Source organism: Ursus maritimus, unplaced genomic scaffold, assembly GCF_017311325.1.
Source record: "Ursus maritimus isolate PB19 unplaced genomic scaffold, ASM1731132v1 scaffold_3, whole genome shotgun sequence".
NCBI lineage: Eukaryota > Metazoa > Chordata > Mammalia > Carnivora > Ursidae > Ursus > Ursus maritimus.
The window spans coordinates 14,296,620-14,323,021 of NW_024425563.1; the positions used below are offsets into that span (position 1 = coordinate 14,296,620).

Consider the following 26,402-nt stretch of genomic DNA (forward strand, 5'->3'; position numbering starts at 1 on the left):
TTTTTTTTTTTTTTAAAGATTTTTATTTATTTATTCGACAGAGATAGAGACAGCCAGCGAGAGAGGGAACACAAGCAGGGGGAGTGGGAGAGGAAGAAGCAGGCTCATAGCAGAAGAGCCTGATGTGGGGCTCGATCCCATAACGCCGGGATCACGCCCTGCGCCGAAGGCAGACGCTTAACCGCTGTGCCACCCAGGCGCCCCTCTTGATGATTTTCATCCATGCATTGGGTGAAGAGTGGGGCGAAAGAGCAAATTGCAGAGTAGTTTCTACTTTTGAACTAACTGGTATTAGAGCTTATTCTCCCAGAGATTCCTGGTGACTTAATGGGATTTTATGGCATGAGTAAGCATGGAAACAGGTTCCCAGGCTGCTGACTTCACTTCCCTAGAGGTCCCCACATCCCCCCCTCCCAGTGATTTCTAGCATTTTGTGGGAGTCAGAGCTGGGCAACGAGAAATCAACAGGTTTATTCTTTTAGCTTTCTTGTATTTGCCCCTTAGAACGTATTCTCATACTCTCTCCTACCTTTTATTTGGGTTCAGCATTTCTTGGAAGAAAAGAATACTTAGCAAGGTAAGAGTCACTGAAGAACGCGGTGGGAACCCTATATGAGCCATATAGTTTGAGCCAAGAAAGAAAAGGGAAAAGGATTCATGCAGAGAGAGTGGAAATGGAGCTGATGGTTCATTTTCTGCTTAACTAAAAAGGAATGAAAAGGGCTTGGCTGGCAGGGTCAGGACCACAAGGCGAGCAGTTGAGAGCCGTGTGGTGCAGGATAGCGGTGGAGTTTCGTCCTTCACCACCTTTTGAGAACTGATGTACAGGGACTTTGAGCACTGGGTCTGCTTGGCTCCCGTGGGGGCGGGGGGAGTAGATGGAGTGTATGTATTTGATGCTAGTGAAAGACCGAGAGCTCTCACTGCACCTGCCATCAGAAGGAACACAGAAATTTGGATGTTCTCCGTTAATATCTAACGTGTAACAACAGCTACCCTCATTGGCCAGATGGTTTTGATTGACCTGCGTGCTTCTAGAAGCGTTGCTGAGGGTCCACCCCGGCCTAGGGATTAAGGTTTTATGTTACCTGCTCGTGTACTCCTAGCTGCGGTAGCAGAGCATCGTTACAGGACAGTAACTCATAGACACGGTCTAGGAGCAGATTTCATTTGACTTCAGCTCTGGCCTTGGAGATGCGCTCATGGGGAATCTGGGAGGCTGGAAGGGTCATTGCCACAGCCGGACCCCTGTGAGCATCCTGGGGCTTCAGAGAGCCCCCAGGCCTGGCCATGAACCCCAGGGTGTGCCTTCTTCCACTCCTCCAAGGCAGCAAGGGCCCCTAGTTCTGTCACCTGTCACCACGGCCTTGCAGCATGCCGGATCCCTCTCCTGCCCTCTCCCTTCTTCCCCGCCAGTCACCAGGCTTTAGATTGCTCCTTCAGTCTCTTGTCTGTGTCCTCGGCTTACATGCCCACCAACCCCTCCTTTCATTCAGGATCTTACCCCCTCACAGATGCTCCTCCGGGCGGGCTGGGAGCCTCTCGGTACTGGCCACGCAAGGCCGTGTTCCATTCAGCGGCCTGAGTGGTCCTCTCCTCCCTTGCAAACACCTCTCACGACTCCTCGACTACTCGCTGCTGCAGGATAAAGCTGAAACCACATCTCACTGCAGCTTGTCTTTCCAAATGCGTGTGCCACTCCCTACGGGAGCCCTCAGCTACGTGCAGACATCCTAATTCTTCCTGGTGTTCCCTTCAGATAGGGCTGTTCCTGTTGGATCTGAGGTTATCTTATTTTTATATTGTATCTGCAAACTATTCCTGGTCCTGGGGGAAGTAGATGGCTTATAAATCTTAAGTAAAAATGGGTTTAGTCTTATTCCCTAGCTGCGATACGTGTCTTCTGATGCGCTGGTCTGCGCTTCAGCTCACCCCTGCTTCCTCTTGGGCTGCTCTGCCCTGTGCCCCGTCCTCCCTCCAAACCCTGCAGTGACAGTCACGACGGCCCCACATAGTCAGTTATTTGTTCTCACAGCCCTTGGGGTGGTACTTGAACATAGTAGGCTCTCAGCAGACATTTCTGGATGCTCACCGTGGCCTCTCGAATCCCCAGCCTGGCAGATCTGGAAGTTTGACTTCATTAATTCATCGAGGATTATGAGGTTCTGAAGGACTGACTCGTAGTAACTAATCCTATAGAAGACTGATTGATTAATCTGGATCATTACAGAGAGAGGCTAGGCGTGCTTAGGCATTTCCTCCTTGGTCAGAGAGGCCTTTCTGGAATCCCAGTGAGACATCAGGTTGCTTATTGAACATAGAATTTGAGCAAAAGGTATTATGTGTTTTTACAGGTAACTATAAATTATGAAAACGCTCTCTAGGGATATTTCTCTCCAAAGAACCTGAATCAGGCATCTGAAATCAAATACCCCCTCTCTCTCCCTTAACAATGAAAAATCTCAGACTTATTTATAGATTTCACTAAGATGACTGCCACTTATCATTGTAACATCATCCCTCTTTATTTTGGTATGTTCATGTTACAGTTCCCAAGTTTATAGATATTCTCCTTAATTACATTTTAGGACGATTATGTTTGAGTCACCAGTATGACAGCATCTTAAATCCGGGTTTTGTAATTCCTGAGCATTCCTTCTTTTGGGATCTGCAGAGCTCTGTTCGTAAGTTAGTCTAGCATAGCCCCTCTACTCACGTGGGGACTGAGGCTGTGCACCAATTCTGGGAGTCTCAATCTAAAACCCCATATAAGTAAGGAGTCCAGAATAGTGTCTGTCCATCCATTAATGAATCAGTGGTACCCTGGGTGTGGGAGCAAAGCTATTTTTAAGCCCATTGCTGACTTCAGAGATAAAGAGGGTACAGAATGTGCCTCGCCAGGCTTGTGAGCTTATCATGAGTAATACCCATGGTTATTATGATGTCAGAACTTGAGTATTCTTTACCAAGAACATAAGCATTACATCATGCAATGGGGGGGCAGGGCGTGAAAGTCTGTTTTTCCCAGGAAGACAGCAGCAGAGTGCATAAGCTGGTGTTCCCAGTAGGGCACATAGGCCTGAATGCAGCCATGCCAAACTCCCGTGGTCTGTTCGAAGAGCAGCTTCCCATTTCAGGGACTAGGATGTCATCTGTCTCCAAGTTTCCAAACCACATAAGGCATGTGTGATGGAGGATCCTGTGCCTTCCCCTTGTTTGGGAACATGATTGCGTGGGGGTTAGCGTGTGCGCACCTGAAGTCACTAATGGCTCTGTTCCGCAGAGCTTTTCCACAGGGCACAGAAACGATGCCTAAATGTGGAAGGTAGGGACTGAACCACTTAGAATTTTTAAGTTGTCTCTAAAAACGCGTGCTCTGCTTTGGATGGGTGAGCCCGATGAGCATCCAAATATAATTACACTCGACCTCATTAATTCAGACTCATTTGGGATAGCAGCATTACAGAATATGCCAGTGCTAGTTGGGATGGGCTATGTTATACTGTGGCAGCAACAACCCCCACATCTCAGGGACTTCAAACCACAAAGGTGTGTTTCACTACCATGCTGCAGGTGCACCTGGTGGGGACTTCGCCAGGGTCTCTGCTCCTCGTCATCCTCGTTCAGTTCGCGGACGACGGCGCCTCCGCCCCTGGATCGTCGCTGGCCGGCGGATCCAATAGGCAGATCGCACACTGGCTCTGCACAGCCTCTGCGCAGAAGCGACACTTCACGCTGACTTTTTATTGGCCAAAGTTAAGCATATGGCCAAGGCTAACTCTTAAGTTACTTGGCTTGGGATATCTGAGTCATAGCAGGGGTTTTCGTAGTGAAGGGCCCAGGACAATTTATGGGGATACAGAAGAAAACATGGGAAATATATTTTATCTCATCCTTTTAAATTTTTCTGTTTTTGTGTTTTTAGTAAGCATACTATGGTAGTAAGAGAGAGCATATATAATTTATTAAAAATAAATATCACATGTCTTAGAAGTGTTCAGTTTTTTAACCAAGTGCTCCATCAAAAAAGATTGTAGTTTATGTAATAGATACAAATCTGCAGTGAATATGTTGTACTTAGAAACTGGGTCCCATCACCTCACACCTGTCTATATGGCTAGCATCAAAAAGACAACAGGTGCTGGCAGAGGACGTGGAGAAGTGGGAACTCTCGTGCCCTGTTGGGAGAATGTAAATTTAGGTGCAGCCACCATGGAAACAGTATGGAGGGTCCTCAAAAAATGAAAAATACAGCCACCATATGATCCAGCAGTTCCGCTACTGGGTATCTATCCAAAGAAAACAAAACCACTAATTTGAAAGAATATATGCACCCCTGTGTTCATTGCAGCATTATTTACAAGAGCCAAGATATGGAAACAACCCAAGAGTCCAGGTGATGAATGGGCAAAGAAGATGTCACACACACACACACACACACACACACACACACACACACTGGAATACTACTCAGCCATAAAAAAGAATCCTGTCATTTGTTACAACATGAATGTACCTTGAGGGTATTATACTAAGTGAAATAAGTCAAACGGAGAAAGACAAATACCACATGAATTCATTTATATTTGGAATCCAAAAAGCAACAACTAACCAACCAAAACAAAACCCAGACTCACAGATACAGAGAACAGATTGGCATTTGCCAGAGGGGAGGGGGATGGGGGGATCGGGGAAGGGGATTAAGAGCCACAAACTTCCAGTTATAAAACAAACAAGCCACAAGGATATAATGTAGGCGTGGGGAAGATGGTCAGTAAAACTGTGTTAACTCTGTAAGGTGACAGATGGTAACTAGATTCTTTGGTGATCTTGTTACAGTGTATATAGATGTTCAGTCGCCATGTTGTGCACCAGACTGATACAATACCGCGTGTCAGTTATACCTCAATAAATTAAAAAAAGAAAAGGAACTGGATCCTGGTTATGACCAGGGGTAGAACTTTTTTTTTTAAAGATTTTTTAAATTTATTTGAGAGACTGTGCACGAGCGGGGGGAGGGACAGAGGGAGAGGGAGAAGCAGGCTCCCTGCTGAGCAGGGAGCCCGATGCAGGGCTCCATCCCAGGACCCCGAGATCATGACCTGGCGCTCCAGGGTAGAACTTTTGTAGAAAACGTTCCAAGGAAAAGAATGCCTGTGTTTTTTAGGTAAAGTGGGTAAAATACAGGCTCTCTGTCTGAACCTTCTCAAGCTCTTGAAGTTTCCCGGGCATCCTCTATCAGAGTCGTTGGAAGTTGCTTTCTTGTTAACCTTGTTAACCTGCCTTTCCTCCCAGAATAGCATTTGAGACAAGTAACAGATGAGTCCCAGTTCACTGTTTTTCTGTTTCCTTTGTCTGTCGGAAAATAGCATACCGGACCCGTTGTATGTGGCAGGCACTGTGCTGAGTACTGGGAGCGCCAGTTTTCCCCACAGAGAGCCAGTGTGTCGGTTGTGTTGTATGTTAGGCCTTGGGGAGCCAGCCGACCTGGCTGTCCTCACGGTCCTTCCCTTCCCCTGAGTGCTTCGTTAGGGCTTACGTCCTGCCAGGCATTGTTCTAGGCACTTTGTATGTATTCACTCCTTTAGTCCTCACCAGGACCCCCTGAGAAGCTACTACTATCTCCATTTTACAGATGAAAACACTGAGGCAAATAGAGGCTGTCTAGTGTGCTGAGACCGCACAGCCAGCAAGGGGCAGAGCCTGCATCCGCTGTGGCTGCTGGGAACCAGAGACAATCTGGAATGAGCTCTTGGAACAGAGACCCCTAGTAAGCCCCCGCCAGCAGGTGCCTTCCTGCGTTAGGAGGCAGGACGCCGGCCAGCTCTCCTGCAGGTTGGCCATGCTGCCGGGGGAAGGCTCCCCTCTGCAAGAACTGGGGGGGTCAGAGTGAGCTCCTCCCCTCAGTGCCGTGTGCCGGTGGCCCAGCGCTGTGCGGTGTTGGCTAGTGACCACACCAGGACTGGTTTGATGACAGTGACTCATAGCATGGAAATGCCCTTGCAGCAGACCAAAGAGCCCGCTTTAATCTGTACAGCTTAGAATCGGCCCCTGGCTGCCCTGCCAAGGGGCTCCTCTCCCAGCTTTCACACCCACGCGTCCACACACAAATACCTGTTTGAATGGTGTGAAGAAGACATGTCGCCTCTTTATGGTGTTTCTCGCGTCCAGAGCACATCGCTGCGCTGCTTTATTATTCGGGGTGTGCTCCCGGTGCACTTGGCACTTGCCAGGCCCTTTCTCACCTTCCTCCCATCTTTTATTTCTCCTTTTCCTCCTCCCCTGCCTTCCTCCCCGTGTCGCCTGCCTGCTTTCCACCCATTTCTCTGACTTTTCTTCCTTGGTGTCTTCCCACCTTCCTTCTCTTTCCACCGTGGGAGCGGCGCTTCCTCTCCCTTTCCCAAAACGATCTCTAATTGAGTTTTGTCAGGTGTCAGTTAAAGCAACGGAGAGGAGTGAAGAGACAGCAGGGAACAAAGGAGCCGCGAGGTAGACTTACTGTTGTGAACATTGAAGTCAAGGCAGAGGGGTTCACCCCTGTGCCTCCGAGGAGGGCGGGCGGGATCCTGGGTTTGAAGAGAACCCCGGGGGAGAGGCCTGCGTTCGCTTGGCTGCATCGGCGCCACTGTCTGCGTGACTTCTTTCACAAAGTTCTCTTTGCGGGGAGATAACAGCCCACGAGAGGGAGACTCACGGAAATACATAAACATGAACCCAGAGGCAGCCCACAGGTGCTGCAGCGGGAGCAGACTGCGGATGGCGGGCCTTTGTCCTGGTTTCTTTGTGTGGCAGCAAGGCGTTGAGGCTGAAACAGGGCGGGTCTGAGGACATACGGGCCCGGACGCCCTCACCGCTGGTGCACGGCCACTGAGCACAGACCGAACTTTCGCAGGCTTTCGGTCCACATTCTGTTGTTTCGAAGTCAAAATGTGGGTCACGGTGAACACACACATTTGCGTACAAAGAGGAGGTGTTTTGTACCCTGGTGGGATCGGTAACTAAGACAAAGGAATAAGGCTGATGATGCTTCTAGTGCTTTTCAACCAGGAGGCATCAAAGACGGACGCTAAGGGCATTCCGCCAGCGAGACCTTGCAGTTGTTATAGACACTTTATCACAAATTGCACACACACACACATTTTTTCATTGTAATACATCCTGAATTGTATTACAGAGTGTATTAGTTTCCTAGTGCCACTGTCATATTAAAGTACCCCAGACTGGCTTAAAACAACCTCAGTTTATTCTCTCATAGTTCTGGAGGCCGAAAGTCTGAAATCAAGGTGTCACCAGGTCCTGGCACCCACTGAGACTCTGGACAGAGCCTTCCTTGCCTCTTGCTAGCCTCGGGTGGCTCCTGGAGGCCCTCAGCATGCCTCGGCTTGCGGCCGCCTCTTGCTGATCTCTGCCTTTGTCACTGTGTGGAATTCTCTGTGTGTCTGTGTCTTTCCTCCTCTTCTTTTAAGGACACCAGTCATACTGGATTAGGAGTCACCTTCATGGCCTCATCTTACCTTAATCACATCCTATTTCTAAAGAAGGACACATTTGCAGGTATTGGGGGTTAGAACTCCAGCATATCTTTTGAGGGGACACATGGTAATAGAATTACATAGAGTAATGGAACTTACATACTTTTTTGGTCTAAAAGAGAATTGGCAGTGACACAGTATTAGAACACCAAATGGGAGGGAGCATAGTCAGTTTCCAGTCGTGATCTCTGAATGTGCCGTGCATTTCTGAAGGTGAGCCTAGGTAAGCTCAAAAAGACAAATCAGTTGTGGGCTGAGCATGGAATGAGTAAGGGCTAAGTAAGTAAGACACTTGCTTTTACTTTACAATATGATACCAAACATTTAAGAAGAACTAATTCTTTTTTGCATGAAAGAGTAAAAAAGCCTACCAGATTTTTAGTCTTGAATTAGACTTCATGAGACATTTCTAAAAGATAGAAAAATTGATGGGGCGGCTGGGTGGCTCATTTGGTTAAGCATCTGTCTGCCTTTGGCTCAGGTCATGATCTCAGGGTCCCGGATTCGAGCCCTCCGTCTCCACGCAGAGAGGGGAGTCTGCTTGTCTCTCTCCTTCTGCCCACCCCCGCCCATGCTCTCTCTCTCAAATAAATCTTTTTAAAAAAAGAAAAATTGAGTCTGAGGCTCACATAGCATTACCAGACATGTGCCAGGCTCCCCAGTACCTGTGCTAGTTCTGGCTTCCTCGTTTCTTGAGGCGGTCAGTCGTGATTTTGGAACAGTGGTAAGGGGAGGGGGATGCTGATGAGAGGGAGTGGCTGAAAGATTCAGGCTTTTGCAAAGATTTGTGACATAAACACCTGGAAATTAATACCATTGCAAGTTTAACTGTCTCATTTAGAATGTTTCGGGAACAAAAGGAGCATCCTTCTAGATCTTTGGAAAATGTGTATTTGAATGGAGTTCGTCTGTGTTGAAACCAGAAGTGTAGCTGGTTGTGTTTTTACACTTTGTGGATATTTACCCTTTCCATCCCGCCACGTTTGTTTAGAAGGGTTATTTTCTTGGGGCGCCTGAGTGGCTCAGTCATTAAGCGTCTGCCTTCGGCTCAGGGCGTGATCCTAGCGTTCTGGGATCGAGCCCCACATCAGGCTCCTCTGCTGGGAGCCTGCTTCTCCCTCTCCCACTCCCCCTGCTTGTGTTCCCTCTCTCCCTGGCTGTCTCTCTCTCTCTGTCAAATAAATAAATAAAATCTTTAAAAAAAAAAAAAAAAGAAGAAGAAGGGTTGTTTTCTTGAGATCCTCAGTTGGAAGGAAAATGCAAAGTTGGGAAAATGTAACAGCCTCTACAGGCTCTGCACTAAAAAGGACAGTGTGGGGCGCCCAACTCGTGACTTCAGCTCAGGTCATGACCTCGGGGTCATGGGATCGAGCCCATTGGGCTCCATGCTCTGGGGAATCTGCTTTTCTTATCCCTCTGCTCCTCCCCCACATGCACTCTCTCTCTCTCATAAATAAACAAATAAAATCTTAAAGAAAAATAAAAGGACAGTATGGATAGCAGAAGGGAATTAGTGCATGTGAGACGAGACTGACCCAAGGAGGAAGTGGAAAAGGAAACTTCCATCCCATGCCCAGCCCACAAATGATTTCATGGCCTACTTCAGAAATGTTTGATCCACCCAGAGTTAGCACTATAAACTTAGCTGACTCTTTTCCCACTTTGGTGTTATTAATGTGTCACTGCTAACTCTCCTTTATACCAAAGTTGACAAAGTCAACTACAATTATTCCTCAATATACATTACAAGTACATCCCCTGTATGGCCTTTTCCAGAAACACTGCAACTTACACTGGGGCGAATTTAATTTAAAATAACCACTTTTCTTTTGCTTTGTTTCCATATGTAATATTTGACTAATTGAAATGCCCTTGTAGGTCCTCTGAGGCAAAATATAGGGAAATCACAAAAGAAATGTCTTCTTTCCAAGGAGGGAAGAACAAGGAGAGTTCTTTTGGAATATTCTGACTCTGTATCCTGAGAAAATTATACTGTTGTGAAATGCTTTTTGTTTCCTTGAACCTGTCGTTATGGGTTGAATTGTGCCCCCCCCCCAAATTCACTTTTTCCCTAACTCCCATTACTTCAGAATGTGACCTAATTTGGAGGTAGAATCTTTACAGAAGTAATCAAGTTAGAGTAAGGTTGTTAGGGTGGATTCTTTTTTTTTTTTTTTAAGATTTATTTATTTATTTATTTGATAGAGATAGCCAGCGAGAGAGGGAACACAGCAGGGGGAGTGGGAGAGGAAGAAGCAGGCTCCCAGCAGAGGAGCCCGATGTGGGACTTGATCCCAGAACGCCAGGACATGCCATGAGCCGAAGGCAGACGCCTAACGACTGTGCTACCCAGGCACCCCCAAGGGTGGATTCTAATACAACGTGATTGGTGTCCTTATAGAAAGGAGGAAATTTGGACACAGACATGCATAGAGAGAAGAGGGAGTGAAGGCACAAGGGAGAAGACAGTCTCCTACAGACCATGGAGAGCCTTGGAATGGATCCTGGGAACAAGTCCTCAGAAGGAACCAAACCTGCCAACACCTTGATCTTGACTTTCAGCCTTGATCCTGCATTTCTGTTGCTTAAGCCACCCAGTCTGTGGTCTTGTGTTCTAGCAGCCCTAGGAAACTAATACTCCTGGTGTAGAAGTTTAGTGTTTTTGTTTTTTTTTTTAATAATTAGAAGTCTTAATGCAACTATGGTTTTAAAAAGGAGTTTTTGAGTTATTTTGTTTTCTTTCACTGGTTTCCTGGAGAAAGAAACTGAAAAGCATGTGTGTCTTCCCTTCAACCCAGCAATTGCAATACTAGGTATCTATCCAAAGGATACAAAAATAGTGACTCAGGGGCACCTGCATCCCAATGTTTATAGCAGCAGTGTCCACAATAGCCAAACTATGGAAAGAGCCCAGATGTCCATCGACAGATGAATGGATAAAGAAGATGTGGAGTGTGTATATAGACATATACAATGGAATATTACTCAGCCATCAAAAAGAATGAAATCCTGCCATCTTCAGTGATGTGGATGGACTAGAGGGTATTATGCTAAGCGAAATAAGTCACTCAGAGAAAGACAAATACCGTATGATTTCACTCATATGTGAAATTTAAGAAACAAAACAGATGAACTTCAGCGGGGAAGGAAAAATAAAATAAGATAAAAACAGAGAGGGAAGCAAACCATAAGAAACTCTTAACTCTAGGGGACAAACTGAGTGTTGCCGGAGGGGAGGTGGGTGGGGGATGAGGTAACTGGATGATGGGCATTAAGGAGGGCTTGATATAATGAGCACTGGGTGTTGTGTGCAACTGATGAGTCACTAAATTCTACCCCTGGAATTAATAATACATATATGTTAACTAAGTTGACTTTAAATAAAATTTTAAAAAAATCATGTATGACTTAATGGTATCATTCTAAACCAGAATTATATTGGATTGGTGATTTTCAGATTGCCTGATAACAACTGGTAACATGGCCTCCGTATAATCCATTGGTGGACCACATGCCCTTAACCACTGCAGTGAAAGGCTGGTTTCTCCATAATGGTTTATGGCTTAGTTCAGGCAATATGGCAGAGTCACGGAAAGGTGAATTTGAGAGAGGCTCAAAGCTGTTATAGGTGAGGTTAGCAACTTTCAGAAAGAAATAAGTCTGAACATGAGAGGAGCTGGTTTCGACACAGAACAAGCCAGTAGGTAGGTAGATTTTGAAAGTCCTGAGGAGAATCACATTTCTTGGAAAAGGAGATAACATGGTACATTTGGTTCTCTTCCCAGCAGAGCACCCCTTCTTTCTCTCCTCTAGACCCTGTGGAAAAAGAGGGCTATTGGCTTATCTCCAGCCAGGCCCAGTAGCTCTTTCCCTGTTTTCATTCTCCAGGATCAATCCATTAATTGTGTTTATCATCATTTTATCCTTGACTTTTCCCTGTGACTCATAGTTTCCTCCTCATACTATTTGACCACGTCTGTGCCCCCAAGGATTTCTTTATTTGCCATCTGCTCTACTTTCCACACCATTTCTCCTGGGAAACAGCTTTACCCACATGGATTCCATTTCCATCTAGGTGTTTTGTTTTTTTGTTTTGTTTTGTTTTTAAATATTTTATTTATTCGACAGAGATAGAGACAGCCAGCGAGAGAGGGAACACAAGCAGGGGGAGTGGGAGAGGAAGAAGCAGGCTCATAGCAGAAGAGCCTGATGTGGGGCTCGATCCCAGATCGCCAGGATCACGCCCTGAGCCGAAGGCAGACGCTTAACCGCTATGCCACCCAGGCGCCCCTCCATCTAGGTGTTGATGGCAGCCCTTAGGTCAACATCTCTAGCCACGACCTCTCATCCATTCTCCTGTCGTGGGTTGTTTGTGTTTTTTTGTTGTTTTGTTTTGTTTTTCAGTGCATAGAGAACATTTCCTCTATGTTCTTATAAATGCCTACAAAGAAATCTATCCAAAATAGAGCTCTTCCAGCTGGACTGTCCTCTCAAAATTGGCAACTCCATTCCTTTCTTAGTCTCTTTGGGATGTGAACTTTTGATTTCAGTCTTTTCCCCTTTTGGTATATTTGTCACTTCATCCTGCTGATCTTTGTTTAGCAATATTTTTGGCTACGTCCCTTTGTCTTTGACATATGCGTGAGCTGATTCAGGGTTACCCTTCCCTCTTCCCCCTCTGATTAATCCTGTGCAAGGTTAGCGTACCCTATTGAAATCCATTCTCTTTTCAAAATGGTTTATCCTCATTCAAGATTCAACTTGGCAAGTGGGGACTAGATGCTGATTGTCAATGACCAGCGGCCCCTGACATCTTAACTTTAGTAAGTTAAGCAGTTCCTTGCCTCAGAGTTTCAGGATGATTAGTCCAACTCTGAATATTTCAACTTGGATACCTTCTCAGTGCTCGTAATTCAACTTGTGGACAACCTATTCTGTTATCCCATCCCCCCCCCCCACTGAGATAGCTTTGGTTCTGCTTCCCATCTTTCCTGTTACCATCATGAAACCCCACTCCTTTGAGTCTCCCAGACTTACTGGATTCCTCTCTCCTTTGCCCTTACAGCCCACCTGTTAGTGTTGTCTTGACTTTTCTTCTCTGCAAAGTCCTATGTTTCTGCTCCTTCCTTTCTATTTTCTCCGGCAGTTCCTTAGTCCAGAACCTCACTGCCTCCCCCTCTCTGGACTGCTGTGACAGCCCAGATCATCTTACTCCAGACTAAAGCTCCGTCCACTGTGCCACTCTACATCGGATAAGTGAAGTTTACCTCTTTAATGAGGGACATTTAATTTATTTGAGCAATTTTTTTAAAGATTTTATTTATTTATTTATTTGACGGACAGCAAGCGAGAGAGGGAAGACAAGCACGGGGAGTGTGAGAGGAAGAAGCAGGCTCCCAGCGGAGGAGCCCAATGCGAGGCTCGATCCCATCACGCCCTGAGCCGAAAGCAGACGCTTAACGACTGAGCCACCCAGGCGCCCCCATTTGAACAATTTTGAATGGTCATATTTCTCAGATGTCATTGGAAGCAGATGATACAGAAACGGTAGATGACTTAGGATCATCGTCGTGGGTGCCCGTCATCTTAGCAGGTGGCGTACCCCGTACTTTACATCTGTCGCTTCTCACATGTCCGCTTCTGTTTCTCCTTGCCTGTTTTTGTACCTGTCTCCTTGTTTAGTGCTTCTAGTCTGAGAACCTACAAAATAAAGAAGAACGGTTAATAGCATGGATCTGAGAGTCAGGCAGACCTCAGTTCAAGTCCCATCCCTGCTCCTAGTAGCAAAGTGACCTTGGACCAACAAGATCATCTCCCAAACTTCCATTTACTTATCTGTAAAACAGGGAAGATGTACTTCACCCTGCAGTTGTGGGGTGTAAGCCCCTGGAGTCTGGCCCAGAGAGCAAAGTCAACGATAGCCGGGTGAAGGCTGAAGGTTTGAAGTGAGTGGCAGTAGTGGTGGGGATTCCTGCCAGCTTTATGGAGTATTCAGAACTTAACTTCTAGAAGATCGAAGTTATCAGAAGATGACAATTCTGGATAAGTAGGCTCTTGGTGCACAGGGTTGTTGATCAGTTTCGCATTTGCTGTTGAGTTGCTGCTATATAAATACTCCTACATTGTTGTCTCTAAGCAAAGCCTAGACTTCTGAGGGCGTAGGCCGTAGGGCTAGCTGCTCCCCTCAGTTTGCTTACACCGGTTAGCAGGCTCTGGACCAGTGTCCTCCTGCCTTTCAAAAGATACCCCATTTTTCTAACCTCAGCTGAAGTCTTAGCTCCTCCAAGCTCCTGTCATGTTTACTTTGGCAAGTTACTTATGTTGCTTAGAATTGCCAGTTGTTCTTTATAATTTGCAATGAATTTGGCAACCCCCATGGGATTTTAAGCTCCTTTAGGGCAGTGCCGACGTGTTGGATGTCTTTGTGTTTCCTTTTGCGCCCAACCCCAGGCTTTTTTATATAGAGGATCCTTTATGAAATCAGTAGTATTGTTGTTGTCATTATTGATGAAAGAATTCTATAGGGCTTTGGTTGATCCTAAACTGTGCTCTGATGGAATACACTATACATTTAACATTACACAACTAGTGGATAAACAGACTTTGATTGAAAACAGTATCAAAGCCCCAGAGACGTTGAGTATACACTATTTTGGAAATGTATCATTTAAAATTGGCTAATCTGAAATTATCTTTGCACTACTTGTGAAATATAAACTTGATAAGCAGGATGACTATCATTAAAATTTTATGAATATAGTTTTGTATGTCCATGAAGACTTTTTTTTTCTAGTACTTTTCAACCCCTGAGGCATTGAATTATCATGTTATACAGGGTAATCAAGAGTTTTTCAGGTTAACCCTTTTCTAGATGTTTAAAAATGTCCATTCAGGTGCATATTTGTAACATTCATGTATTTTTGACATTCCTTTTGACATATTCTACAAATTGTATTAAATAATGGGGTTTATAAGACAGGTATGGCATCCCGTTGGGTATGGGACTTAATCCTTCGAGTTCCTGATTGTTTCTGTCAAATACTGATTATTCAGCAGAAGCATGTATCAAAGGATTTGGGGGAGCAGGGGGAAATTTGTACTTCTTACACTAAGGTGCTCACAATTGTGTTCTCTTTAATAATGTTAACTGGATTCTGCATGGTAATCTATTTCACATCTGCCAAACCACAGGTAAACTTTATCCACTGCTGAAAATGGTGCCATTATTTTACTTATAATTCCTTCTTTCAAGCTTTGGTAGAATTCAGTGAAATTGAGTTCAATGTAATTTCTTTTTAAATCATAGTTGAACCCTCACTCATCTCCATGGTTTCACCAGAGTCTGATCTTCCAGTAGATAATTTTGGGGTGGTGAAATGGAAAGGAAATGTACTCAGATGTGAAGCAACTTTTCAGTTCATCTAGTTGTGAAATATAAAATTATGAGGAAACCAAGCAAATAAGTTGGGGGGGGGGGAGAGGACTAAATGAGCCAGTCCTTTAATAAATGACATTAAAAAAAAAAAATCTTATGAGTTAAGACTTCAAGAGAATCATGAAGATTTTTAGCTATTCTTATTTTTAGGTGGAAAAAATGACTCTTAGCCCTAGAAAACTGAATTTCTCATTAAACCATTTAGACAGAGACAAAGAGGCACGTAGAATTACCTTGATTTGAACTTCTAGAATCAGGGTCTGATTTTTCCACTCTGGGAGCCTAAACCCATCATTTGACTTGCTAGCTTTCAAAGTAGGACCCTTGTGAGAATGAATTGGAAAGGGTAACTCTGGACTGTCCCAGCAGAGTCTGGCATGTGCTCACCCTGTCCATAAAACATCTAGTCCAGAGCCTTGTATGTACATACTAGGTGCTCAAGATTTTAAAATCTGGAGAAGCATGATAACCCTGAGGAATAGTGTTTGAGTCTGAGGCAGCAGGCGTGGTGAAGGGCATTGCTAGCCATGCACATCTCCTCTCTGATCCTGGACATCCATCACCAGAGGTAGCCAGTGATGATTTCCACAATTTTATGACCCTTGGCTGTCATCCCAATAACAAATAAGTCATAAGCCATCCTCTTTCCATCTGTAAAATTCCACTTCTACACCCTGGCCTTTCTACCAAAATGTTTTTGAAACAGTGAAAATAGAAAAAAGAACCACTTCTCCTTTATGTAACATCAGCATATTTCCTCTACTGCCACCCAGCCCTTCCCTCCCCAAGTACTTGAGGATTGAGGAATGAGGAGCAAAAACTAGGTAGCAGAGGACAAAGGAAATGCTTATTTGTTTGGCCTCCAGTGGTTAAGTTACTAAAAGTCAAGGGATTGGTTATTTCTGTATTGTATACAGCATCTAAAACAATATGAATATTTAATACTGATAACTATAGGAAAAAACATTTTCAGTGTTATTGCAGAATTAGGGGGAGGTTGACTTGAACAAAAAGAGCAATAGGAAAGAACAGGTAGTGTAGATTCTGAATAAGCAAGCCAAATAGTCTCATCAGGCAGAAGGATGTATATGGAGGTATCATTTTGCATAGGTAGATATTGGAGTTCAGAATCCAAACAAGAAAGGAAGCCTCTGTCAGATCTACGGGATCAGGGTGAAGGTGGGGTTCAGAGCGTGTGTTGGGTGTCAGGCCAAGGCTGCTTTTGGGAAGTCAGAGCATGTCTGGGCTGAAGTACAGACAGAACATGAACGCTGACACCAGGACAGGAGCTGCCTAGCCACTGCCTTGGTTTTTAAAAAAGTCTTGGTTTGGGTGGGAAAATAGTGGCAGATTTTTCTTTACTCTCTAGAGGGAGGCCGGGTTCCATAGGTACCTGTGACTGGTCATTGTTCTATAGCCAGAGAACTAAGCTCTCTGGGAGGCCTGGCCAGTTAGAGTACTTTATTCCATCAACCGAGTGCCTACCATGGGTGATAAACTTGGCTTAATACTGGGAAAAACACGAATGTGAGGTGTAAGCTGTAGCTCTTGGACCCAGAATATAGCCTGGTTATGGAAACATGACCTAAATGTGTAAGAAGTAAAATAGCACAGAAGATAAGTAATTCAGTTCAACAAGACAAAAGAGATTTTGCAAGTCAAAAGTGCAGTTTGTGGCCAAATGGATAGTACATATGGTACGTACTGTAGGGCAAGAGATATGGGAACGATCACTGTGGGTTGGAGAGGTCTGGGAAGAGGAGGGATTTGAATTGTCTAGTCTTTGAATAAATTGAGAGAAATGTTGAAGGCATGCCAGGTGAGGGAATGGTATAAGAGTGTGGAGGTAGGGCGTATAAGAGATTCTAGAAACAGTGAGTAAAATAGCTTAATTCAAGTTGGGGGTTGAAGACAGTTACTAGCCGGAGATGAAGCCAACAAGGTAATTGAAGTTGAATATGATAGTGTTAAGTAAAAGAGTCCTCCACTTTATCATATAGACATTTAAGGAGTCATTGAAAGTTTTTGGACAGGGCGTCTGGGTGGCGTAGTTCATTGAGTGTTAAACTCTTGGTTTTGGCTCAGGCCGTGATCTCAGGGTTGTGAGATTGAGCCCCACGTCTGGCCCCTACTTGCTTCAGAGTCTGCTTAAGACTCTCTCTGCCCCTACCACATGCATTCACTCTGTCCATCTCTATCTCTATCTCTCACTCTAAAATAAGTAAATCTTAAAAAAAAAAAAAAAGAAAGAAAGAGAATGTTTTTGGACAGGGGAGTGATATGCTTAGAAATAGTCTAGGAAGTTAATCTGGCAGCTGAATATGGACAAATTAGAGGAAAAAAGATTGCTCAGGTAGACCAGATGTCTGTGTTTGGTCTAGTCCTACTAGAAAGCAATAAATGCTTTAACTATGGAAGTGGCAGCAAGAACAGAAATAGAGATGGATCCAAAAGACATTTTGAAAGAAGGAGAAATTATTGAGACTTAGCACCTTCTTGTCCATGGATAAAAGAAGAATCATCAAAGGTAAATCCACATTTTTGGAACCAAGTGACTAGAAGAATAGTCTATGAACAGAAAGGGGGATGTTAGAAAGAGGTGTGAGATGGTTAAATTTTTAGGAGAAGATAAGGGAGTTCAGCTTTGGAAGATAGCCTTTGATGTAGCAGGAGGCAGAAATATATTCATGGAAGGTAAGAGGGAGAGCCTGGCCTGTCATGAAGGCAGGAGTTGCCAGCATAGACATGGCAGCTCAAACTGTCATGAATGAATGAATGAATGAATGAATGTCTTCCAGAGAGAACAGAGTCAAAATGCTGGAAATGCCAACATTTTAAAGGAGGAAGAGGAAAAGGAACCACCGAGGCACACAGTGTGCAATCAAACACTAGAGGAGGAGATTACAGATTCTTATAAGCACAGATAAGAGCATCAAGAAGGAAGTTGTGGTCAGCGTATCAGATGTTGCAGGGAGGTCAGGGGGAATAGGGACTGACAAAGGCCCTTGGGTTAGGCAATTAGGAAGTCGTTTACCTTTAAGAACACAGAGCTATAGTGTGTGGGTGTGCGGGCGTGGGCAGTGTGAATTAAGGAGTGAGCCTTGAAGAAAAGGGATCATAAACCACTGATTACAGGTGAGAAGAAGGAAAAAATTGAAAGGGAAGAGTATGGGTTACTCCTCTTGGCTTTTAAGTTGGGAGTGTGCATGTTTGCACACTCATGAAGGCAGAAGAAAAAGATTAAGTCATTGATTCGCTCAGCAAATCTTTATTAAGTAGCTAGTAAGGACTTGGATCTTAATTAACAGGCAGAAATTGAAAGCTATAAGAGAAGGAGAGGACAATGGAGGGAACCAGAGAGGAGGAATCGTGAGAATGGGAGGAAATTTTGGTGTTGGAAAGAAGAGACACAGCTTCCTCTGAGACCGGAGAGAAGGAAGAAAGGACGGGGGTGGTGGACATAGATTCAGGAATGTTCTGAAGTGAAGAGAATAAAGGAAGAAAGCAAGGCTGCTGATGTTGGGCTCCTGGACAGAGTAGGAAGGTGTCTGCTGGGAGAGAAAAGGTGGCCTGGGTGAGAGGGGACAGGGGTGGGAGGGAAAATATTAAATGACCACTCTAGGTAAGGCAAAGGAGTCAGCCATGAACACAAGGACGCTAGACACCAGTGGAGTTTGCTGGAAACCCTGCTGTCCTTGCACTTCTATGAGAGATGTTCAGCTGCAGTTAGATGAGGAGCCGTGTTTGTTTTTGCTTTCACCTTTAAGAACTTGCCTTTCTCATTGTCTTATTTTTTCTTGATAGATTTCTATGAATTTTTGTTTGTTTCTAGAATCACCGTAATTGTAAATTGTACAGCTATTCCAGGGTTACAGTCTTATAGTTTCTGCGGTTATCTCAATTGTGGCTGAGATGTTGGTATGAAGTAATAGTACTTTCTAGATAAACACATTGATAGATGAACTTAGCAAGAATAGTTAGTGAGTGGAGCCCATGAATGGTGCTACCTACTCCTCCCCTAAAATAAATAAATGTTTTAATGATATAAAACACATGAAATAAATGATAAAATGTTTTATTTAGGCCATCTAAATGAAAATATCAGACTGACTACTGATCTCAGCCCTGCAGAATTCGTTTAAGATGACTAAGATCCCAGGGGGTAATTTTGGTTCATCCAGAAGCTAGCGGTTCATGAGTGGCTCCATGATTGGACCTGTGTGGGAAGATGTTTCTTCAAGCAAGCTAACCTGGGATCTGTGACAAGGAGCACTAGACCATGTGGGACTTAGTATGTAACAGTTAAATGGGGCACCTGATACAGTCCTCAGTTTTAGTAGGATTGCAGCCCAGTGAGAATTGAGGAAGAATCTGTTTCTATTACTTACAAACAATATTTATAAAAAAATCAGTAATGAACGAAGTTCTGGTATTCTACTTCTGTATCTGCGTCTTGATTGTATTCCTGACTGACCCCACAGTTCTTCCACCTTCCTGATGGCGGCAGGCGGAACACTGGAACCCCTTGGCCCCACAAACCGAGTGGCCAGAATGTGCTTCCGGGGGGAATAGATTCACTTCCCCCACCTTGGCTCTGAAGTGGGAGGAAAGCTTTCGACAGGACCCACGCCCCTGCTCAGAACTGAGACGGAGCTGCTGAATTCATTCATTTAACGTAATTCGTTCCTTTGTCTCGTAGGTATGGCCTCACATGTGCAAGTCTTCTCCCCTCACACCCTTCAATCAAGTGCCTTCTGTAGTGTGAAGAAACTGAAAGTAGAGCCGAGTTCCACCTGGGACATGACTGGGTACGGCTCCCACAGCAAAGTGTATAGCCAGAGCAAGAACATACCACCTTCTCAGCCAGCCACCACAACCGTCAGCACCTCCTTGCCGATCCCAAACCCAAGCCTACCTTACGAGCAGACCATCATCTTCCCAGGAAGCACCGGGCACATAGTTGTAACATCAGCAAGTAGCACTTCTGTCACTGGGCAAGTCCTCGGCGGACCACATAACCTAATGCGTCGAAGCACTGTGAGCCTTCTTGATACCTACCAAAAATGCGGACTCAAGCGTAAGAGTGAGGAGATTGAGAACACAAGCAGCGTGCAGATCATCGAAGAGCACCCACCCATGATTCAGAATAATGCAAGTGGGGCCACTGTAGCCACTGCCACCACATCGACTGCCACCTCCAAAAACAGCGGCTCCAACAGCGAAGGGGATTACCAGCTGGTCCAGCATGAGGTGCTGTGCTCCATGACCAACACTTACGAAGTCTTAGAGTTCCTGGGCCGAGGGACGTTTGGGCAAGTGGTCAAGTGCTGGAAGCGGGGCACCAATGAAATCGTGGCCATCAAAATCCTGAAGAACCACCCGTCGTATGCCCGGCAGGGTCAGATCGAGGTGAGCATCCTGGCCCGCCTGAGCACGGAGAGCGCCGACGACTACAACTTTGTCCGCGCCTACGAGTGCTTCCAGCACAAGAACCACACGTGCTTGGTGTTTGAGATGTTGGAGCAGAACCTCTATGACTTTCTGAAGCAGAACAAGTTTAGCCCCCTGCCCCTCAAATACATTCGCCCCGTCCTCCAGCAGGTCGCCACAGCTCTGATGAAACTGAAAAGCCTAGGTCTCATCCACGCCGACCTCAAACCAGAAAACATCATGCTGGTAGACCCTTCCAGACAACCATACAGAGTAAAGGTCATCGACTTCGGTTCGGCCAGTCACGTGTCCAAGGCTGTGTGTTCCACCTACTTGCAGTCCAGATACTACAGGTAAGACCGCTTGCCCAGGCGCAGGAGATGCCGAGTGCCCCCTGGCGTTCACAGAGAGAGAGTGCGGCCGTGGTCAATGGTGGTGGGGGGTGGGTAAAATTATGCGCTACCAGTTGTTGCACTCAAGTGACCATAGTTTGGTCTGAAAATTAGGACATGCACGTGGAAATGATGGTTAGAAGCCATGTAAGAATGGAGCCAAGTAAGCTTCTCGGCATAGGTGTTCAGATTCTAGAGGGATTCCTGGAGGCCGGGGTGAAGGGCATGGCAGGGCAGTTTGGTCCTGGCGGATGGGGAGGATCTGGATGTGGGGAGGGTGGGCAAGAGGGGCACGCATTTTTGAAGTCACTGCCACAAGAACGTGCAAGACTGGCATGGGAGACAAGGAGGACACCCACGGGAGCCCATGAGGCCACAACAGGGAATCCGTAGGTGACGGCAGATGTGATTGAAAGGATGGGTTGGGGAATGGGTCTTAAATACCAGACTAAGGGGTTACAACTGTTTCCTTCAACATGGAGCAAGCACTGAGGCATTGGAACATAGCAGGGTGGTGAACAGGGAGTAGCAGGACGCAAGCGAAGCTGGAAGATGACTTTTATGTCCGTGGGGAAGAGGGAGGGTGGGAGGGAGGGTGTGGCCCAGGGGCCAGTCAGCCCATGCCTGTGGCGGAGAGCTCCGGGTTTGGTCAGGATGGAGGAGGCTTGTGGCAGCCTGGGTAGGGAGTGCAAGGCTCACATTCCTTCCCTCGGTCAACGAGGATTGACTGCACTACTAGCATGTGCCAGGCACAGTGCTGGGCACCGGGTACAGCACGACAGCGCTGGCAAGGCCCTTATCGTCCTGGAGTCTCTAGCAGACTGGCTCCCAGCCCCAGCTCCGCGTTACAGTCACCTGTGGGGGTGGGGGTGGGGGTGGGTCAGCGGTAGGGTTAAAAAATAACCCAGCTTGGATCCTAATCCTCACGAACTGAATCAGCCCCTCCGGGGGTGGGGTCCTGCATGGGTGTTTTTTAACGGCAGCTCTGGTGGGACCCAGATGAGAGAGAGCACTGGCTTCAGAGTCCAAGAAACCCAAGGTTGACCTGGATCCCCGCACTTGCTAAGCTGTGTGATGTGGGCTTGTTGCCTTGTTTCTCTGTGCCTTCACTTCCTTACCCATGAGCTGGGGAAGTCTGGTCACCAGCCTTGGGGTTGCTGGGGGAGTGGACCGCGGTGACATGGCCTGAGTGCTTCCCTCACTGTCCAGCTCGTGGTCAGTGCGTGAGGAGTGGAGAGAAATGGGAAATGGGAGTCTGTTCTGGGGAGACAGTGTTGGGCTGCATTTGAGTGAACATGGAAGTTGGCAAGAAACATCCTAAAACTCCGATGAGAAGATAGGACTGACACACATTTAAGAGGTCGTCATGTAGGCCATAAAAGCAGAGTCCCAAGACTCATGTGCCTGAGCCCTTGTGCCCTGACAGTCCGATCGGGGGTTGTGCTTTCTCCACACTTCCTTCCAGGCCACAGAGAAAGGCTGCAAAAGGTGCTAGAGCCGCGCACCCGGCCCCGAGGCTGACCTTCCCCTGTTTACCCATCCTCAGCCTGCGGGGCTCAGGAGATAACCTCACACCCCCATCCCTGGGAGGTCTGAGCCCCAGGTCACACCCCTGCCCGGACCTCATCCGATGGGGCCTTGCTTTGTCTCTGCCGCTGCCCCCCATCCCCCCATCTCCTGAGCTGCAGCAGCTCTTCTAGACTCTACTCCCGTACTTCTCCGGCCTTCCTTTCCCACTTCTTCCAGCAGCTGCGGCATCTCCCCGACGAAGGAGGAGCTTCTGCAGGCCTCTGCCTCCCTGCCTCCTACCTCCGTGCCAGCTCCAGGAGGGAAGGCTCTACTGCTCACTCACTTGCAGTCTGCTCTCGATCCCTCTGCTCTGGAGCCACATGGAGAGGGAAGCCGGGAGCCCAGTGCTGTGGCCGCGGAGGAGGGGGGCCTGGGCTTGTTGCTTGCAGGAGAGGGTCCTGCCTGAACCCCAAGGGAAGGGTTGAAGGAAGAGGATGTGCAGGGGTGAGACAGCAAGCACATGTTCTCTTTAGGAAGTGCCCTTCTTTAAAAGGTAGCTCTGGGTGGCATCGTCGCGGGTCACCTTCACAGGTCACCAGCCTGGCTGAGGAAGAGCTGGTGCTTGGGCTTTTAATACTCAGTTACCTGTTTTATTCACCTTCACTAGAAATTGAGCGTGGCGACTTGTAAAGAGACTTTTAAAAACTGTTCGAAAAGCAATGCGTATTGAGAGCAGAACTTGATGGATCAAGTAAGTTGGTTTCGGGATTCTTTATGTACTCAACGTCTTCTTGCCTTCTTGTGCCCACATGACACTTCCCACCCGCCTCCCACCAGAAGGTCTCTGCCTCTGGTGCCTGGGACCCAGCTCAGGGAGTCTGGTGGGTGTGGAAGGCTTGTTTGCAGATAGTCGTGGGGCTCTCCTTAGCTCTCCTCTCCCCGTCTTCCACCTCTGGCCCCTGCACTCCCATTTCCCTCAAAGGTCCTCCCTCTGGGTATATTACCCTCCTTCTTTAACCCTTAGGTGCCTATTGCCTAAAATTCTGGGCAGGCAAACCTCTTCCTCCTCGTGGTCACCTTGGCCAAAAGGACAAGTATCCTTTGGGTCCTTATGGTGGGCCTGCGTGTCCGGCTCCGGGTTCAAGGGCACAGTCCACATGGAAGCCAGCCCAGCTTTTCTGCCTCAGGTGATGCTTCATCCTGTCATTGGTCACCACGTTTACCACGTTCGTGCCCTCCCCAGGCGTCATCTGAACCCCAGAGTAGTTTGCTACTGTAGCGAGCAATGCAGATGCTTGAGGGCAGTCTTTGGGTCTGTCTGCGTTAGTCCTAGCTCTCTGTGAGGGACAGCCAACTCCGGGCCATGATTGTCAAGTTGATTTTCCCAATTGCTTTGCCTCTTACGGGGGTTGGGGGCAGGAAAAATCTCTACAGTTGTCCATTGTTGATCTGAAAAGGAAGACATTTTCAGCTACATCTTGAGAGAACGTGTCTGTGTTTGAGCTGCCTGGGGTAGGAAAGTCAACACACTGTGGATCTGTCCTCCCATAGGGCCTGGTACCCCTGGGTCCCCCCATGTCTGTGCTGGGTGCGTTATCCCCTGGGACCTCTCACTTTCAAAGGGGAGGACACTTACATGTCCCTCCTTATTTTAAATGGGACAGTATGAAATACCTTACCTTACTCTCCCCTGACAAGTGACATGGAAACAATATGACATAGAGAGATGTTCCTGTCCTTGGCCCGAGGTACACGGAAAAATGGGTGCTGTCATAAGGAGAGAACTCCAGGATTTGGTTGGCCGAGGTTGGGGGCATATTACTGTAGAGGCAGGCCTGACAGTATGTTTTTCAGGAAAACAAAGGCTCCTTTTTTAGGTTTTAACATCGGATGCATGAGTGTCCCCTTCCTACTTGACCTTCCAACTTGAAGGTCTGTTCCATAGTTAAGTGCCAAATCACACGGTTTCTCAAACTGTATTGTGCAAAAGAATCACCAGGAAAGCTTGTTAAGAACGCATTTCCACCGAGGTCCTGTCCCCGACCCACCAAATCAGAATTTCCAGAGGAGCACCCCCCGAGAAAGTCTCCACCGTGTGTGCACGCATGTGCGCCCATGAGCGCACACACACGCGTGCACGCACACACACACACACACACACACACACAGACTTCACTGCAAGGAACTGCACGGAGCTTGTGCAGGTGGTCTGGAGCCCACTCTGAAAAACGCTGCTGGGGAGAAAGAGATTTCCTTAATGGCGTCACCTTTCACGTGCTCACACCCCAAGAAATGGAGCCCTAGGTAATGCTCTTTACTCCCGTTACCTCACCTTGGAAATCCCTGCCATTTCCCTATGTGATTCTACACTGATGCCAGTTTTTATGGGGGGGTTTTTGTTTTTGTTTTTGTTTTTGTTTTTGTTTCGGTGGAGGGAGAGCAAGCAGTAAATTGATGTGGGGGTATTTCCACCATTGGTGTGACCAGGAAACTAAAAACAAGACCAAATATTAAGCTCTGCTCTCCGGAAAAACAAACAAAAAGATGTGCCATTCAGGCAAAGGATATTCAGTGATTAAAATGTGTAGATTTTTGTTGTTGTTGTTTCTGCTCTGGGCTATTCAAAATACTCTGTCTAGACTTAATCTGGAACACGTAAGACCATTACTAAAACTTAAAAAAAAAAATGGGTATAAAAATTTAGGACATAAAAAATGTTCAGTAGTTTCCTTCTTCAGAATAATCTGACCTTTTTTTGTCTGATTCTTTTGGTTGCAGAGATTATCTTCATGTTGGTTACGTGGTTGTTTGAGGTAGGGTGGAGATCTATTTTAACGCGGTTCAATTCATCAGGCATTCACTGGGTGCCTACTGCGTGTCCTGTGGTAGATCTACGAAAGGGAAGGAGGTAAAGGACGATCTCTAATCTTGAGGAGTTTATGGTCTCTCTGAGGTAATCGAAGGACACCCGCAAATCGCCTAGAATAGAATTCTGGTGTTTTGATAGTGCAAATGTTTGATCACTCTGTAGATATTCATTGAGCCTGGAGGGGGGGAAAAAAGTTAGAGAAATTCAGAGTCAATGAAAGATTTTGCCAGATGGGTTAAGAGGGAAGATTTATAGAGCACGAGCCGTATTGAAGGAATCTTGAGGTGGGTCGTACAGGAAATGACAGATGGGGGTGAGGGAGACTGGGAGCCACCAGGATTGGCACAAATAAGGGAAGATGGTGACATCTGGAAGGAGTTGAATGCTTGGGTTGGAAAGTAAGGGTTTAGGGGAGTGAGGTCTGATGGGGAGAATATTAATGTAGATGTCATGTCAGGACCTGGATTTAACAACAGAGTAATTTAATGAAGTTAAGGATGTTAATGAAGTTAATCAATTGGAATGGCAAAAAAAAAAAAAAAAAAAAAAATTGGGGGCAACCCAGAGGCTAGGAGACCGTGGAAGTTGTTCAAGAATAAAGGGAAGAGGCCCTGGATTATAATGCCCACCCCAGCAATAGAAATGTGAACACTTTCAGTGCTTTTAACTTTCCATGTACTGTGACTGCGTCATTGGCCTAGAGGGGATAGTTTTCTGTGTTTATTGACTGTGCTTTCTCTGAGGCACAATTTTGAAGCTCTGGTCTCTTTGGAACCTGGTGTCAGATCCCACCCCTGCTACTGAGTGATGGGCTCTGGAAGGAGAGTCAGGAGCCTTCGCCCCAGTCCACGCCCTGTGTGTCCCCCGCGAATCGTGTCCACTGAGTCATTGGGAGAACGTCAGTGTGAGCCATTGTCACTCCTGCATCTGGACCCTGTTATGACCAGGGCCTGTGTTTGGTCATATGGTTGCTCAGAGTTAGTGGTTCGGCCTGTGGTCACGGAACCGTTTTTTCTCCTGTAGGTTGAGCTTGGCCTCCTTAGCCCAAACTGGGAGCCTAACCTGATCTCCTCCCCATCAGTAGGGGGCAGGGGGCCTGGCACATCCCAAAATGCCACAATCTGTGTCACTTCAGGAAGGGGCACAGCTTCCTAAAGCCATAAACATAAGTAGTTACAAAAATGGCATAACTTGTGCAGGTAATCCAGTATAAAGGTACCTGACTAGAAGTGAGG

The 26,402-nt window shown here is 46.5% G+C and overlaps 1 protein-coding gene across 3 annotated transcripts in view; it reads left to right on the forward strand.

Moving 5' to 3' along the window:
- Positions 1-26,402, forward strand: part of HIPK2 (homeodomain interacting protein kinase 2) — a 172,450-nt gene that overhangs the window by 37,513 nt on the left and 108,535 nt on the right. For all 3 annotated transcript variants that reach the window (XM_040643945.1, XM_040643946.1, XM_040643948.1), the window contains exon 2: positions 19,667-20,750. In XM_040643945.1, the coding sequence (XP_040499879.1) occupies positions 19,667-20,750 (1,084 nt within the window). The remainder of the gene's footprint in view (positions 1-19,666; positions 20,751-26,402) is intronic.